At 32.8% G+C, this 19,463-nt stretch overlaps 1 protein-coding gene across 1 annotated transcript in view; it reads left to right on the top strand.

The window, feature by feature from the left end:
• Positions 1–4,004: 4,004 nt before the first annotated feature.
• LOC129906542 (uncharacterized) overlaps positions 4,005–19,463 on the top strand; it is a 134,346-nt gene continuing 118,887 nt past the window's right edge. Inside the window, exon 1 of the mRNA XM_055982331.1 lies at positions 4,005–5,365. Coding sequence (XP_055838306.1) covers positions 5,364–5,365 — 2 coding nt within the window. The 5' untranslated portion in view covers positions 4,005–5,363. The remainder of the gene's footprint in view (positions 5,366–19,463) is intronic.

Raw genomic sequence — 19,463 nt, forward strand, 5'->3', positions numbered from 1 at the left:
GTTTTTTGGAGTTGATCCCATTGAAAGATATTAAAAAATGATACCGTTAAGCAAAATAATTTATTCAAAAAAATTGAGCTACACCGCTATTATTACACGGAGGAAAAAAGGGCACCTTAAAATGAGATGATGCCCACCTCAAACCCCACCACCTTAATATAAAATGATTCCCGCCTAAAATAAATCAACTCCTCTTAAATTTAAGGTGAACTTCATTTCATTTCAATGTGAATAATTAAGACAAATTAAACACCTTATTGTTTTTACATTTATTGGTTAAGATTTAATTAACGACGCGACTTACAATGTTCACGATATACTAACATACATGCAGAGCCGGTTTTAGGGGGGGGGGGGCAGCCTGGGCCGTCGCCCAGGGGCGCAAGAATTGAGGGGCGCCCCAGGCGCCCCGAACTTTTACAAAAGTTATATAAATAACGAAGTCTTTCCATTCGATGTTTTATTTTTTTTACATTCACAAAGGTGCCCCAATTTTTTTCTATTTTACATTTTCAACGGCGCTCGTATTGTTTGTCCTAAACTTTTTGAAGAATGAAGGCGCCCCCCAATTTTGGGTTAATTTATTTGGCTTCCGGAAGGCCAATGGTGTCCAAAATCTTCGTTCATCTTTGAAGAACAAGGCGCCCCAATTTCTTTTGAAAGACTAAAGCAATCCTTATATTCCTCCTACCAATTTAATTTTTGCAAAGGTGATCCTATAATAATGAATAAGGAAAGAGAAGGGAGACGGACAGAATCCCGAAATTAAAAATCCAGAAAGCCCAAAATCCAGAAACCTCTAAATTCCGAAAACCCAAAAACACAAAATCCAGAAAACCCACAATCCCAAAATTCGAAAACCCAAAATCCAGAAATGCCAAAAACTGACAGCTTCTCCATTTCTCATAAAAACTACGTTTGTGTGTGAGAATAAAAAAATAGGTCTGTTAGTTGTTCCCTCCTCCAGGGCACTCTAAGTCATTTCAATTAACTGTGAAAAAAATCAGAGTTTCTCGGGTTTTCATTTTACATCGAACACCTCAGAGCTTTAGTTTCATCAGCGAACATCGAACACAGAGGAAATTACTCTGGTTGAAAAAGGAGCTACAAAAAACGCTTGACAACGAATTCGGAGCGACCCAGAGTGCCCTAGAGCTCACAACGAACAAACCAAATACTTATAAATACAGATATTAAATTTTAGAATTGGGTGGAAGCGAGTTTTTTATTGGATTTCAGAATGAGTGAATCATTGAGTGATTCCAATCGAAAACGACATTAATGTACCTAGTTGAAAAAGTTTTTGAAAAAATATTGTTCAAATAAAACCAACTGTACCTAATCTTTAAATGTGTTTAAACAAAAAAGTCAGAGATAAAGGTAATCTTGTCAATTGAGCCTAAATGACATGAATAATTAATTTTTTTTTTAAGGGGTAATAACACCTTGTAAACTACGAAATCGAGCGTCATTTTCATTATCGTATAAAACAAAGAAGAAATATTATTTTCTTTTGGTGTTTGTTTAGTTTAGTTAAGTATATTAATAGGTAACAGAATAGGGTAATGTTAAATTTTTTAATGTTGTGAAATTTTTTAAATGGCGGTGTAGTTCAGGTTGATAGAAAAATCCTGTGCTTCCATCGGGCGACCAGGTAACTCCTACAGTTTTTAACCGATTGGGCTAAAATTTTGTGTGGAGATTAAGATTACTATTCTCCAGTGATTTTTTTGAAATATTAATTTTTTAAAAAATGGCACAACTTTGAAAAAATTATTTCATTCCAAAATCAAAATTCGATGAAAAAAAGAAATCGTTAAATTGTAATATTTCAAAAAAATCCTTCACTGGAGAATAGTAATGTTAATCTCCACACAAAATTTTAGCCCAATCGGTTAAAAACTGTAGGAGTTACCTGGTCGCCCGATGGAAGCACAGGATTTTTCTATCATCCTGAACTACACCGCCATTTAAAAAATTTCACAACATTAAAAAATTTAACATTACCCTATTCTGTTACCTATTAATATACTTAACTAAACTAAACAAACACCAAAAGAAAATAATATTTCTTCTTTGTTTTATACGCCAATGAAAATGACGCTCGATTTCGTGGTTTACAAGGTGTTATTACCTTTTTAAGTTAATACACTGCACATTTTTAATAAATGCATTAACAAGTTTATGAGAGGTAAGACATTATCTGCTATTGCTTTTTTTCGTGATTTTAAAAAATTGTTTTCAGATGAATTTTTTTTTAGAGGCGCCACTTGCAATCTTGCCCAGGGGCGCCGGCACTGCATACATGTACAATGTACCTTAGGGTGGGTCAAAAAAAAAAATCGAAATTCGTTTTTTCGATTATGTACTCTGAAAAATCGATTGCTAGGCACCTCTAGAATATACACACCAAATATGAGCTCTTTATATTAATGGGAAGGTCCTCCGCCTCGCAATTTTCCATTTTTACATCAAGCTTCTACCAAAAAAAAAATCATTTTTTTATCAATTGACTTTTTAGAAATTACATATTCTTGTAGGAAATTGAACGCTCTACAAAAAAGGCCTTATACACTTTTTTCAATAACCTAACCGTTTAGTAGATATTTGAAGTCCAAAAATCGAGAAAATCTTTAAAAATTCGTTTTTTGTTCTTAGTTTTGTAACAAATTAAAAAAGTATAATAATCAAACGCGCATGACATATTCTTGTAGCGAACAAAAAAGGTCTATAACTTTTTTCATTAATCTAACCATTCTAAAGATATTCGAGGTCAAAGTTCAAAAAAATTTCGATTTTTTGACCCTCCCTAATGTACATATACGCACGTAAACATTAAACGAGACGAAAAAACAATCAAAACACGAATGCATTTCGGACTGCTTGCAGTCCATCATCAGCATCACGACTGGTACAGGCTGTGCAAATACATATATATTGTTGTTAGATCCTAGATGAGAGAAAAGAGGTACTATGTAATGTTGCCGTTATCAGCATCGATAGCATTGTTGTAATTAACTGATAACGGCAACTTTACATCTTACGTCTTTTCTCTCATCTAAGATCTTACAACAATATGTATTTGTATATGTAGGTTATATCGTGAACATTTTAATTCGCGTCGTTAATTAGGTAAATCTTTACCAAAAAGTGTAAAAACAATAAAGTGTTTAATTAATTGTCGGGTTTTAAGTGATTAATTTTATTAATTAATTTCAATGTGAATGTTCATCTTAAAAAACCAACACAAAAAAAAATTTAAAATAACTATAGTCACACTTTAGTTGCAGTTTATCATACTTATTTCCCACAGTGAGATAGCACGACGGTAAGGTACTCGCCTAGTGACCCAACAGTTCTAGATTCGATCCTCAGTGGCTGCCAGTTCTTTTTTTTTTTCATTAAAATGTTTCCACTCCCGCTCAGATTAAGTGGATTTCTTTTGATTTGTTACCTTAATTTAAAACGGAAGTCATCTTAACAAAAAACCATGCAGAAATCCGCTTAATTTAAGGTGGGATCCGCTTATTTTTAGATGGTCTTTTTTCTCTTTGTATGAACAGATGTACCTAAATCTCAAACATTTATCCTCTGCTAAATATATTCGCACACTGCCTCAATACCAATCTTTCAGTACAAAACTTAATTTTTCCTAACTTCGTGTTATACTTTTATGTAGTAACAATTTTATTATTTATTTATAGTAAAATATATTTCGGTTATAGTAAGCCAAGCATTGGCAACCATGATACAATCAAATACTTATCGCACCTCGAGTTGGAGTTTTCAACAGAAGTCAGGGGTTTCAGTTTCTTACAAAGCACTCAAAATGCTGGCTCATAGATTCCAGTTGAGTGCTAATTGTGCTTTGTGTATGGGCGAAACGAAAAGGTAAACAGTCCAATAGCCTGAATAGTGTTGATGGAAAAGAGTCACATCGGAACAATCAACGTGGGATCACGTTGATCGCGTTGTTCTTTAAGAAGCAATAGCGTTTGTTTATAAAAAAATATATTATAAAATATTTAAAACAAAAAAAAAATATATAAAATATGGAAAACGCGAGATAAATTTTATTAATTCAAACTGGAATAACAATATCAGACTATTTTTGAGATTCGTGGTGCGTGGTGACGTGAAAACATCTATGTAGATAGTTTAGACTTTAGAGTTGCAAATGGCATGAAAGTGGCTTCACAAAAAAATAAATAAATAAAAGTCTGAAAATAAGATCGCTTAGTGCGTTTTCTTGCCGATGCCCGAGATTCAGTTAAGAAAAAATATTGCGCACAGATGCTGGGCTGAGTTTTTCGTTCGTAAAGGCTGTTTTTTTTTTTTAATAAGGTGTGGGACTTTGAAGTTTTAATGTTTGTGGATCGGAATATTCGTGTTTGTAAACTTGAAAAATGCTGAATAATAATAAAAAGATGAAATAAAAGAATGGCTCCCTCAGCAATTATTTTGTGAGAATAAAAAGCATACCTTAAGATCATTGAGTGATATGCTATTTTTTGTTTTGTTAAAAACAATTATGAAAACATAAGTATTATTCTGTGAATCGGATCATATTTTATTTTGTCTATGTATGTAAATTAAAGAAAAGATCGCAGTCTTTAGTTCAAAATTTTAAAAAATATTTTACAACCGTTTATAAAATCGAAAGCGGAGATCGGAATATTTCATTAAGTTTCTGCTTCTAAAGACAAAAGTCAAGAACGGGCTAACGCGGAACTCCTTTTACGACCATCTGGTTGGTATTCAAGTCGACTAACGACAAACGTGTATTTTGCCATGCCTTAATCTTCTTCTTTAACTTTTCAAGCCGGCTACGTATGATTGGATTCATTCATGTGCCTGATAGATACAATTTGTTATAAATACCTTTTTCTTGGATCACTGATCGGTTGAGGGGTTTTTACGAAACATAGTTAAATGTAAACCTATAGTATCACAAATATTTGTGTAGTTTGATCATTTCCACTATGAATGACCTTCTGTGAACCTGTTCAGATTCATTCAGTATCGATTAGTATCTATTAGGTATATAATTAGAAAATGCTTAGAAATTTCAATGTGCTATCCTAAGTTTTAAGTGTATTATGTTTGTTTTGTTCGGTGCTAATTAAGTGCAAATATTTTTCATTGGAATTAAGTAAAATTGCGAGTGTATTTTAAGGTCATGAAAAAAATAAATAAATTCACATATAAGTAAACCAACCTACATATACATATATATAAAAAAAAACATCGCAGTGAATAGAATAATAAAAAAACAAAGAAATACCGCTTCTGGATTAATAACCTGTTTTTGTCTTGTATTTTCATCTTGTTTTAAAATCATCTTTCAGAACTGAAAAACTAATATGTAAGTACCTATTTGCAACAAAAATGTCTATAATTTAATTATAGTTTCTTTGTCAGATTTTTCTATTGTTTGAGGAGAAAAACAAGTAAATGCAGTGTGCAACAATAGTTTACCAATAGCTTAGTTCAGGTTCAGGTGACAATGAATTAGTCAAATTGATTTAATATTACGTGTGGGGTCTGGGTGTGGGTAGATATGTAATACAGGTAGGTAAGTTCAGATATTTTATTTTAAATTATGTTCATTATTATGAAACAAAAGAAATACAGTATTTTTGTCTGCTTCATTTTTTTTAAACTAAAGATGCAAAAGTGCACGGAGAAAAAAGACCACCTATAAATAAGCGGAAGCCACCTTAAATTAAGCGGATTTCTGCATGGTTTCTTGCTAAGATGACTTCCCCCTTAAATTAAGGTGACAAATCATTTTAATTTCTTGAATGCCGAAATAAGATGATCTTCCATTTAATTTAAGAGGGAGATCATATTATTTTTATTTGGAAATATTAAAAAAAAAAAACATTTTAGTTAAAATGAGTAAATAAAAACTCTATTAAACAATAGCGAGCTAACTAAAGTTCAAAATTTCCAAAAAAAAAAATACATTTTAATATCTAACATAAGAAAAATATGAAAAAAACAAATTGGACTTTACGCATAAAAGTTTGTTGGTTTTCTCATATTTTTCTTGTTTTAGAAATTGAAATGTTATAATTGTCTTTGAAAAATTAAACACTAGTTAGCTTGCTACTGTTTAAAACAGTTTTTGTTAAAAAAGTTACTTTAAAAATACATTTATTATTATTTATTATATATAATAAAAACTATAAGTCGGCGGCTGCTCCCGACCTCCTATCATCCCAACAAATCGATTTTCAAGATAAGGACATAACACCCAAACACATTCCATGAAAAAAGTTTTTTCTCGAAAAAATGGGATTTCATGACCATTATTTTGACTAAATTGACTGGGCTACGTGCTGTTCGCAATATTGAAATAATATTACGAATATAGTAAGGTCAAATTTCATTGGATTACGTGCCGCATGATCAGATTACGAAGGAGATTGTAGCTTTTGTTTATAAAAATTAAACACACCCACTTCAATCATTATACGATGGGTTTTGTTGCTTAACAAAACAAAAAGAGCTTATGTATTATAAATTTTCAAGACCTGTAGGCTGTAGCACCTTCGTATAGGAAAAGGTTTTGTTGAGAGTTACGATGCGTTGATGTTCACCAATTGTATGTGAATCAAAATAATGTAAACGTTTCTAAAGTGGCAAAGTGAGATCAGGAGACGAATGGCTGAACCCGTTAACAAACTTTATTTACAATTGCAGAAAATCTTAATGCATGACGGAGTGGTTTGCACGAGTTAGCACAAATAATAGCATGCATACAAAATAATGTAAATTTAATTATTAAAACAAAAAATCATAAGTTAAGCTTTCAAAACGAATGATTTATACTCCAAGAAACCAGGTTTTAGCAAAAAATAGATTAACAGAGCCATAAAGTCTTATTTCAAATTTTATGATGAAAATTCGTTTAACAAAAATTGCAACTTAGGACTTGTCTATATTAGGCTTCTTTTAAGAAATAAATTAAAATTTACTTTTTTTATAAAAGCTTATAAAATAGTTATATAAAATAGTGCTTGTTTCTATTGAAAGGATTTACCTACTAATAAATATTTCAGGATTAGGTACAATTTTTCAATTTTGTTTTTATTGAACTTGTTATTTACAATTGACTTAAAATTAACTTATGTCTAAGATTCATTGATAGATACAAAATTTTGTTGGCACAGAGGGGGCCTAATCTTATACAATGACTAAGTTATAAAATATAAATAAATATTATTCATGGATAAACTTAATTTAAAGTCAGAGTGTTCAGACCCGGATGTCCAGTTGTGGGGTTGGTTTGGTTGGCGTTAGCCACGGTAGTAAGCCGACTGGGTGTCGGCGTAAAAGTTAACTTCTTCGTTGTCCATTGAAATTATGTTCTCAGCCAGTATATCCAAAGCGCAAAGGTACCTAGGTTCCGGATGTCGTTGTTGGGCTGTCATTCTTCTCATCAGTTGATTGGGATGGTTGGCGATATTTCCTACCAGTACCTTCGCCGATTGCAGTAGATATTTGTCCAGTGGTATGATTTTTGCTTCCTCGTAGAGTCGCTTGTTGCTATAGTATTTCTGCCGCTGTCGGTCAAAGATGAGTCCAGTGCAAATCCTCAGTATTTTTCTCTCGAACATTTGTAGTTCCTTCATGGCTGTCTTGGAGATGGTGTACCATACTGGAAAGCTGTAGACAATGACTGGTCGAAGAAGCTGCTTGTAGATCAAGAGTTTCGTTGGTTGACTCAATCCTGTTCTTCTTTTCATCAGAGGGTTAAGGCGATGGAAAGCAAAGTTGGCTTTTTTGAGGACCAAACGCGAGTGATTGTTGAATCTGAGGAGCTCTTTAAAGTTGATTCCTAAGTACTTGGCGTTGCGTTTGGCTGGCAATCTAGTTCCATCTGGAAGTGTTAATGTGATGCTTCTACAGCTTCCAGCCGATCGATTGCCTCTTCCTCCTGATCGTCTACGGCACAGTAGTTCCGACTTGGTTGAGTTTATTCGGATACCCCATTTACTGAGGACCAAACGGGAGTGATTGTTGAATCTGAGGAGCTCGTTAAAGTTGATTCCTAAGTACTTGGCGTTGCGTTTGGCTGGCAATCTAGTTCCATCTGGAAGTGTCATTGTGATGCTTCTACAGCTTCCAGCCGATCGACTGCCTCTTCCTCCTCATCGTCTAAGTCACAGTAGTTCCGACTTGGATGAGTTTATTCATATACCGCATTTACTGTAGAACTCATACAGTTTCCGAATGTGAGCTTCAACTTTCCTGGCAGCTATTGTTGGCGAGATGGACTTGGAGTAAGTGAGTGAATCGTCCGCGTAAAGCAGGTTCTCGCACTCACTTGCAGGTGGTTGGTCTGACGTCAGGATGCTGTAAAGGAAGGGGCCAACTTTGGATCCTTGAGCAACTCCAGCTCTAATGACTTTCATTGGTGATTTCCGATCCTCCACTTGCACAAAAAAGTTTCTGGGAGAGAGAAAACAAAAAATAATTTTAATTAGTGCCAAGGGAAAGCCTAGTAAATGAAGTTTATGAATAAGAGCATCTATCCATACGCTGTCAAAGGCTTTCTCGACATCCAAAAAGCATGCGACGGTGACTTGATTGTTGTTTAAAGCTGAGGTGATGTCTTGGTGGAACTTCATGAGAGGATGCAGTGTGGAGTGCTTCTCCCGATAACCGAACTGTATGTCTGGGATGATGTTGTTATCGCTGCAGAACTTCTTCAGCTTCCTGAGTGTCAGCTCTTCCAAGAGCTTACTAAAATTGTTGAGAAGAAAGATTGCCCTGTAATTGGAGATGATGTTCCTAGCACCTTTCTTAGGAATCGCCACAATTCTTGCAGTTTTCCATTTCTGTGGGAAGTAGCAGTTGTTTATGCAGTTGTTGAGGATGATAGCTAAGAAGATTATCACTGTTTGCGGGAGCCTCTTTATGATGAAGTTGGAGATACCATCCGGTCCAGCTGATTTTTTCGGTTTAGATAGGTTAATTATTTCGGCAATCTCTTCTGGGGTACTCAGGTTTGGGCTGTCAGTTGGTTCACTTGCAGGATTGGAGTCGCTGAATGTTGCTTTATCGTTGTAAGGTAATAAGGTCCTTTGGATGGATGCTTCGACTTCCTCTAAGAAGACCGGAACTACGGAAGGGTTCGGTGTGAAGTTACTTTCGAAGTGGACTGCAAATGCTTCTGCTTTTTCCTGCAATGCCGTTGCTTCTCCATTGTTGGTATTTATGACTTCCGGGATTGGTGACTTCTGACCGACGATTCGGTTGATGTTCTTGAAGATATCAGGTCCGGGCTTTATTGACTGTAGTCTCTTCTGGAATTGTGCGTTGTTGAAGTGCTGAATGGAGTTTCGCCGCATGATATTGGTGCATTGTAGTTCACTCCACAGCGTTCGGTAGTTTGGATTTGATGTGTTCAGTTCCCGCTGATGAATCCTTTGGAGACGCTTCCTGAGGATTAGGTACATCTGGAAGAGAATGAATAGAGTATGTATGCAACAGCGGCGTAGATAGCTTTTCGCTAAGGGGGGAGGGAGGGGGGTGGATCTAGTTCTTCTGATCAAATATCTTCTCTGAGTTTTTAATTCTTTACACAGAGAAAAATATGACCACCTAAAAACTAACAGATTTTCTTATGTCGTTTTCGATTGGACGTCCAGAAGCGTCCGGAAGCATTTAGAAGTCTTCTGAAACTGTTTTATTGGGATGAAAATGACAGCCAAAACGCTTCTCAGAAGAGAAATTCTCTTCTCGATTTAAAATCGGAATTCACTATTTGAAAGTCAAATTCTTCACTCAATCAATTTTTTTTTTTATTTTTTGAAATAAATTATTGTTTTCCGAAATAAATTTTTTAATTAATTTTCAAATTAACTTAAAATATTTTGAAAGCCAACTTAACCATTAATTTCTTGAGCATTAATATTTTTGAACAATTTTAAAGATTTTATTTGAAAGAAAAATAAATTAATATGAATATTTGACAATTTGATAATTTCAAAGAAAAACAAAAAAAAAACCGAATTGAGTGGAAGCGATTTAAACTGTTTTATTGGATTTCAGAACGAGTGAATCCTTGAGTGTTTCCAATCGAAAACGACATTATTGAACTGTTTTATGAAGAAACCTTATTGAAATCAACAATTTATAAGAACAACTGAGTAGCAACTCATTTTTTGATTTTATTCGAAAAATAAAAACAATCCAAATGAATAAAATCAAAAATGAGTAGCTACTCAGTTGTAGAAAAAACAGGGCTAAGGTTTTTTCATAGACATTTCTTATTATTTTCATGGAGAAATTAAAATTTTAGTAAAAATTTCATATTTTTGTCAACTTGGCACTAGAACAAAAATTTTGACCAATATTTCTATATTGAGTTGGTATAGGTGGCATATGTGCGACTAGAGACTTGAAGTTCGATCCCCGACATGATCGCATTTTTTTTTTTGCCCTGCAAGAAACAATTAGGAAAACTCGATTGTTTAAATTATATTTCCTTCTTGGATTAAAACCGTAAATTCTTTTTTTTGTTCTATTTGTAGTCTAGTTTTCTCTGTGGAAGAACAGATGATGGTCCTGCAGCCAAATGTTTGGTAAAACTCGACAGTTTCATTAAATTCTTTAGGTACTTTGTCAATTTCAGACGAAGAATCCTTGGGAAGAACCGAAAACCCTTCTTATGTTTTCATGGTTTGTACATTTTTCTCAAAGGCCCATTAACACGAAAATATTCTCTTCTGTACTTTGAACCGAAGGGTTCGAACGATTCTTTTGTCGCTTATTTATCATCTTTTGTTTAACGCCAATGTCAAGGACTTCAGCTATTTTTTCGCATAGGTATTCAAACACTTTCAAAATGAGTCGTCTTTTGGGTTCATGCCTTAAATCTTTGTCGAAATCCATAGCTTGTACCAAGTCTAAATTCACTCTTTGAAACTCACTACTTAATAGCAACGAGAGTTGGTAAACCATACTTATAACCTTTAAGCTATTCAAGAACTCGGAATCCATAGCGTTTGTTAAGTTCTTTGCGTCACTTTCCAATGTTCTTATTTAATCAAGAGTCTCAAACACAAACGGAAATAGCTCCTCAAAGCTTTATATATCTATTGAGATCCATTGCGTCGAATTCAGATCCTGTGAGTACTAATCCTAACTAATTCGGGGGCCCCCTGGGAAGTAGTGTAGGGAAGAAATCTGTTAATAGAAATAAAATAACGAAGATAATATATCTTTCAGAGATACCCAAAAGAGATGAGAAACTTCTGACGTCATACGCGTTTGCCTACAAGCTGCTTTAGACATTTTTGGATAAGTATGCGTGAAAAAATATACATTTTTGACTAAGTATGCGTGAAAAATCGTACATTTTTGCTTAGGTGTGCGTAAAAACACCGTGGCTACACTATGTGTGTTTTTCACATTTATTCACGAATACAAAAGAGATTACAACAACACGAAATAAACAAATGGGTTTTGGGGGGTAAAACGTACGAAAGTTTCCCATCTCCTTTGGGTATCTCTGATATCTTTTATTCACTTAGCTTCCTAAGTTCACTTAATGGAACTCAAGAAATACAAATTAAGACCTTTTTTGCGTTCTGCATTGATGGCTGACCACACAATTGCTGTAGATCCGTAATTTGATTAGGCCTCCGGAAAATTTTATTGTTCTTTGTTTAATGCAAAAAAAAAACAATATAATTTTAATTTGAAAACCAATACGGTACTGCCCAGGCGTTCTTCTGAGGAACAGTGGCCCCAAAAATATATAAAGTGTTTAGAGACAACAAACATATTTATATGGAAAACTATTTTCTGTCATAAATTATTTCATTATTTTTTTATTGATTTCTACTTGAACAGATAAATTTTTACTGTGTTTACTGTGTTCATTTTTAGAACTGTTTAAAACTAACCGATTCGGAAGACAAGACGAACAAATTTGAATCCTACTAATTTTATTATGAAGCTAGTGTTTCACTGTATTTGTAATAGAAAAACGTCAAATATTACCACACCGGTCAATATGAATAAACTAAAGATATAATTATTTCACCCAAATCACACTATTTTTTATCGGTCACCAATTTGTTGTTTTTTTATTTTTATTTAGTAAAAGCAGGAACCATTTTACTCCATAAATCAAACAAAAAATATTCAAAGAGAACGTTAATATTTGAAACTCATATTATGAAAAAACGTGTGCCTGCTTCTGTTATCGATTGCGTCTTTGAATCCTATTGCGTTTTCAGAATCAGAACTTTCCAAGCGAACAATATCAGAATTGTCTCGGAATATTTCGGATTGTTCCGGACGACCAAACGATATCTAAAAAGACTCCAGAACAAAAGCACAACATTTTCTTTAAAAAAAGGGCCCCTTAATAAGTCTTGTCCCAGGCCCCGGCAGCTCAACGTACGCATCTGCTACCAATAATCAAATTAAAAGCTCACTTTAATATTTATCTGAATTCTACATTTTTTACTACCTATTAGTACCTATATATGTAGGTAAAATAGGCATTCAAAAAAAATTGTTACACTCTTGAATCTTGGCAAAAAGTTTGCTTTTGGGATAAGAACCAAAGATAAAAAAGTCTATAAAAAAAGTTGGGTGGAACTGTGTTTTTTCGCGGACATGAGGGACAGGTGAAGGTTAAAAATATGTATAGTGGACAAAATTATTTGTGGAATATCATCATAAACATTTTTTCCACTTTATATTCAACCTTCACCCCATCCCTCTTGTCAAAAAACACCCTTCCACCCTATTTTTTTGTATCCCAAAAGCAAACTTTTTGCCAAGTTTCATGAGTGTGACAATTTTTTTTATTTGTTGATTTAATATACTATTTTATCTGTCCTTAATATGAATAATCATTTTTAGCAAAAAACAAAACCGACTTCCATGGTTCAAAACTGGGTTTTATGGTTTTTAAAATAGTTCATATGGCTAAAAGCGAACGAATAGCTTTCCAATACAAAAAGAATTATCAAAATTGGTTCACATGGTCCAAAGTTATGCGGTAACAAACATAAAAAAAAAAAAAAAAATACAGACGAATTGAATACCTCCTCCTTTTTGGAAGTCAGTAAAAAACTAATTTAATAGTCAGTTTAAAGCCTTACGCTTTCACATAGGGTTAAAGTCAATTTAGGCGAACAAAACACAAAATTTTGAACTGATCCAAACGTACAAAATGTTTAGCCTTTTTTATAGTTTTAAAATTGACTACCACTCCAGGTGACTAACAGCTGCGGTCTAGAGTTCAGAGTTTTCAGCCCAAAGATAAAATTAAATTTTATTATAATTAAGCGACAGTGCTTAAGTAAGTAATTACCTTTTTTTTTTGAAGTGGCTATAGGAAAAAGTTGTTATGGAATATTGATATAGAGATACGAAACTGTGTTATATTACTTTATAGATAAAAAGTGATATGTTGAATCTAAATATAAATTAAACGTAAAAGTAATTTTCTTTCTGTGTTGGTAAGGAGATAAGTTCTTTTACACAATATTATGTGATAAAATTAAATGTTTCCTAAAGGTCAAACTCTTATCTAATTGAACCTGCAAAAAAATGCAACTAAGTGCAACTTCAACACATTTGCCCCTTTTAAACGTTTAAGGTTTTTAAAAATGCCTACCCCTATGTGGCTTGGTTAAGTTTTACTGACTATTAAATTTGATTTTGTGTGGTGAAATATGTAGAATTTATTTGAATATTAAAGTGAGCTTTAAATTTGAATGTGTTTGTGAAAACATTTATTTATATATGCCCTGATTTTTCAATCGTCCGTCAGTTAGACTATCAGAAGTATAAATGTCTATAAATAATCTCTATATATAATCACTTAAATGAATTATAATTCCACCCATTAGGTTAGGTTAGGTAGTTAGTTAGTTAGTTCTCCCACGAACCTGTTTCAGAAGTAACGGTGTCGGTTTGTTTGGAGGTTTGGACATTCGCAGAGCAGGTGTTTAATGGATTCTATTTCTTCTTCATCTTGACAGCTCCTGCTGAAGTCACTTGCACATACACCCATTATATTAAGCGGCCCATAGACAAAACAGTTGTGTTCACACTTGTGGGCACATTTGTGTGTACACTGCACCACAGACGGCACACCGATCATGACACCGACACAAAAAAATCAAAAAGTTTTTATTTTGTCGCTCCGGTGTGCACACAAGTGTGGCTTGTATGGGCCGCTTTAGCCATTGTATCAATGGCAGATGGTACAATGACCCGTTATTACACCTATCAAGACTCTAATATTCTTTTTGCTCAGAGATAAAATATACCGAGTTTCTTTTTCATTGATTTTTTGATATGAACTTAAGATATAAGACAATCGTCCCTAGTTTTCCAAGAGTTATTGATTTGTTCTTTAGTCATTAGGTCTATTTCCCTTTTGAGTACGCCGATAGGGATATCTGGTTCCTTTGCTAATTGGTGCTACCTCTTTCATTTGATGCTAACCCTATCCTAGCTAGTTCATCTACTATTTCATCTCCTTCTATATTGCTATGCCCAGAAACCCAGCAGTGTTTTACTTGCTTGAGGTAGCAAGTACTATTGATTTTTTTTTTCTGCAGTTTAAAACCGCCTCGGATGTTATAGTCTCACTTGCTGAAGCTTTGATAGCAGCTTGGCTGCCCACAAAAAATAATCTCCGAAGAGATTAATTTTTTCTTGTGTACCAATTCTGCCACTCTTTCTATAGCAAAAATCTCAGCATGAAAGGCACTACAGTCGTCTGGGAGTTTAAATGATTCTCTGATATTGAGAGCTTTGCAGAACCACCCAGCTCCTGTTTCCATTTTTGAACCGTCACACAGTGGTGCCGTTGGTGCTTTTTGGCGTCAAAATTCATTAGCACGGCCATTTCTTCACGAAATGTCATGAAATTTGGTAACTGAAGGATATTATTATGGAGAACTGCCAACTTTTTTTATTCAAAATTGCGACTCCAAGATGGCGGCCAGAATAAGCCTTTAAATAAAATTTTCATTTTCAAAATATAAGATAGAAATTTGGCTAAATTCATGTCAGAAAGGCGTTGGAATTACAACAATTTTTAAGGACCGTCTACAGAAAAATATGACATTCCGTATGAAATCGTTCAATCGGAATTGCTGTCTCATTTTAGATTTTGTTCAAACTTTGTAGGGGTTCTCTAGGACTATAAGGAAGCAAATCCATAATGATTTAATTTTAAGTTGCGTGGTTTCCCCGCTACCCGCATTCGAACTTTTGGAAAACGTCATTTTCATGATACTATAGTTTTGCGCCTATTGAAAATATCTTTTTGTTGGAAACGGCATTTTAAAACTAGTTTCAGTTCACCGAAGTTCCTTTAACTGAAAACTCCGGTTAGGTGAAATAAATTTTCTGCAATTTTAGTGTTTGAGTTAAGCGAAGTCGACTGTAATACATTTATTGCCTACTTTTTCATACGTTTTTTAATTCCAATGTACCTACTAAGTAAATTTATTTAATGATTGACAGTTTAGTAAAAAACTAACTAAAAATGATGAACAAAAACAATGCGAACTTCAACTTACTTCGGAATAAAAAAAAAGTATTCTCCATGCAAGAAAAAGTAGGTAATAAATTACACAATTGAATTATATATCGTGGGCACAACGCCAAAACCACGAATCTGCAAAATTGTAGTTTTGAGAAAAACGGCTTCAAAGTTTTGGAAATGAATGCAATCTTATGGGAACTCTTGCTACGGAAATTTTTATTTTAGGCCTTTAGCAAACAGATGGATGATTGGGGTCGAAGCAGTGGATAGAGGGACCGATAACAACACCGAAAAAAACCAATATCAATTTAACATTTTTTAAATATCAAATTAACATTTTTTTAATATCAGCCAAAAATGCTCTATAAAATGTGTTTTATGATATTTAAAATGTTAAAACAACATTTTTCTTATCAGGATGATATTTAAATGTCACATTTTGGAAATTTTCTTTGATATTTTATTATCATTTTTTCATATCAATTTCTGATTCCAAATTATTGAAAAATATTAAATAAGAAATTCTTAATGTGTACTTATTCAAAGGCGCTTTGTGTTTTTTCGAAGTAAAATGTATGATTTACTGAGAAAATTTTATCGGCAATAAGATTTTACTTCACATAGTTTGGGAGAAAATAACAAAACAATTATATCACCTATAATAGAAAAAATAATATCATCACTATTTTTTAAAGAATATTCCCTTTCAGTAATGTTTTGAAAAAAGAAAGAAAATTCTTAAAATAATAAAAATAATAAAAAAGAAAAGGAAAAAAATAGGTTTCATTATACTAAACTAAAACGTAAAATCTAGTCAGCATTGATATTTTAATTGTCAAAGTGAAATTTTCACTATCCACTTAAACATAAAAAAATGTCAAAATTATATTTTAATTGTCAAAGTGAAATGTTCATTATCCCACCTGAAATTAAAAAAATGTTAAAATGATGTGATAAAATATCAAAATTGATATTTTAATTGTTGGACGACTTTTGTCACTGAAAAATGTTAATTTGATAGCTGTTATTATCAAATTTTTTTTCGGTGAAGTTAAATGACGCATTAAAGTGAAAATGTCCAAAAATGCAGATTCGCGGTTTTGGCTTTGTTCCGACGATATTATACAGGGTGTCCCGGTATGAGATAAGAAGATTTTGAGGGATGATTCTTGGGTATATTCTAAGAAAAAAATTGTTCTGCAGTAACTCTCTATCTGCAAAGTTGATACCTTTTAGCGATGATTTAAGAAAACGCTTACTTTGGTATGCCTTTACTCATGTTATAAACAAACTCCGTTAATACTTATGATAAAAACTTCATTAATGTCTTGATTTTTTGAAGAAATGCTATTCTTTATACCTGCAAAATGTTAATATTTTTACTTGCGATATAGGTTCTATATATCAAGTTATGCATTCGTACAAAAAAAAAAAGTTGAGATAACATTTTTCCATGACATTACGATGATAGACAATGCCAAAAAAGTGGGTCCCGGAAGTCCGTCTGTCCGTCTGTCTGTCAGTCTGTCAGTCTGTCAGTCTGTCAGTCTGTCAGTCTGTCTGTCTGTCTGTATAAGGAACTAGAGCCTAAACGGATGGACCGATTGACTCCAAACTTGCTATGTAGCAGTTTTTGGAGGCTCTCCAGAGGGGTTTTTGGAATTAATTTTTTTGGACCAAAAATAACGGTACCTGTCATACAAAAATTTCGGAAAAGTTTAATTTCACGAAAACGGCTCCAACGATTTTGTTAAAAAAATTCAAGTGTTTGTTTTTTAACAAGGTCTATTTTTCGAAGAAAAAATTTTTTTTGGAAAATCATTATTAACGGTACCTGCCATAGGACCGCTTTTTTCAAATCGGATTTTCTGTAAAACTACTTATTGTATTTCAACGAAATTTTTTATACAAAAGCGTTTATATAATGTAAACATAAGCCAAATATAAAATTTTGAAAAAAATAATTTTTGGATTTTTAAAAAAATTTTGAAAATTTTTTTTTGAAAAATCAATTTTTTGAAAACGGGACAATAAATTTTTTTGAAATTTTGTTTTTAGATGTTGAAAAGTGATTTCTACAAAATGGCATACCAATTTTATTTTTAAACTTTTTTTTCAAAAAATTATTTATAAAAAATTAGTTTTTTAAAAAACGGCTCTAACGATTTTGAAAATTTTTTTTCTAAAAATGCACCTTTATATATCAAATAAAACTGCATACTTGTTTTGTGGGGCGATTTGATTTCAGATATTGTTTTATTTTTTTGAAAAATTAATTATATTTTTATTTTTTTTTTATATACCAACATTTCCCAAGTTTCTATATAAAAAGTCTTAAAAATTTAAGCAACTTGAACTCTAAGAGCAAGTTCGTGCGACCCAGTCGTGCATTTTATTTTTAATTGCTCAGATATTAATTTTTAAATGGAACTATTTTTTTCTTACCCATGATAATTTTTGACTTTGGGGCCGATTTTCTTTGATAAATGTATTATAAACAAAGTGTTTTATAAATTTATTCTTATGAAGAAAAATTTAATGAACAAAAAAGTCATCTACAAGTTTGCCAGAAAACTCATAGAATTTATGATAAAATCTCTAAAAAAATGTGTTTTTTGCTTTAGTCAAAAATGGGTACGAATTAAAAATTTATTTTTGTAGTAGTTTTGTAGTTCTTCTTGATTTTGTGTGCTTGATAGAGCCCGTTTTTTTTTATTTTATAGCTAATATTAATTGATGGAGGTTCTCCAATATGATTTACCAGACACAATCCAGGATATTTCACTGATTCAATTAGCTACTTCATATTACGAACAAGATGACGCTCCAGCCTACTAAGGACATGAATTTTAAGATTGGCTGATGAAGATTACGGTTATCATTGGATTGGAAGAAATGGACCTGTTCTGTTCAACGATTTGCAAGTTCTCCAAACTGCAAAATATTGGCAAATTTGATAATAACAGCTATCAAATTAACATTTTTCAGTGACAAAAGTCGTCCAACAATTAAAATATCAATTTTTATATTTTATCATATCATTTTGACATTTTTAATTTTAAGTGGATAGTGAAAATTTCACTTTGACAGTTAAAATATAATTTTGACATTTTTTGAAGTTTAAATGGATAGTGAAAATTTCAATTTGACAATAATGTTGACTAGATTTTACGTTTTAGTTTATTCTTTCTTTTTTCAAAACATTATACTGAAAGTGAATATTATTTACATAATAGTGGTGATATTATTTTTTCTATTATAGGTGATATAACTGTTTTGTTATTTTCTCCCAAACTATGTGAAGTAAAATCTTATTGCCGACAAATTTTCTCTGTAAATTTTTACTTCGAAAAAACACAAAGAGCCTTTAAATTAGAGCACATTAAGAATTTTTTATTTATTATTTTCCAATAATTTGTAATGAGAAATTGATATGAAAAAATGATAGTAAAATATCAAAAAAAATTTCCAAAATGTGACATTTAAATATAATCCTGATAATAAAAAAAATATACGTACGGATGATCAAGGACATGTACGATGAAGTAAAAACGAAGGTAAAATGCCCCGCAGGAGTCACCGAAGAGTTCCCAATCAAAGTCGGTGTGCACCAGGGAAGCGTCCTGAGTCCTTTGCTCTTTATTACAGTCCTTGATTTTCTGCTTGAAGGAAAAGTGACGGATCCGAAAGTGAATCAGTTATTCTTTGCTGATGATGGAGCCATCATAAGTGAAGATCCAACATCCTTGCAACGAGCACTTGATGTGTGGGTGGATGTTCTGGAGGGAAGTGGGTACCGGATAAGCGCGAAAAAGACAGAATATCTCTGCTGTCCATTTTCTGACCCAGACGGCCCTATTCCGGACATTTACCTGAATGGAACTACACTTCCCAAGTGCGAAAAGTTCAAATATCTTGGATC

Source organism: Episyrphus balteatus, chromosome 1, assembly GCF_945859705.1.
Source record: "Episyrphus balteatus chromosome 1, idEpiBalt1.1, whole genome shotgun sequence".
Classification (NCBI taxonomy): Eukaryota; Metazoa; Arthropoda; class Insecta; order Diptera; family Syrphidae; genus Episyrphus; species Episyrphus balteatus.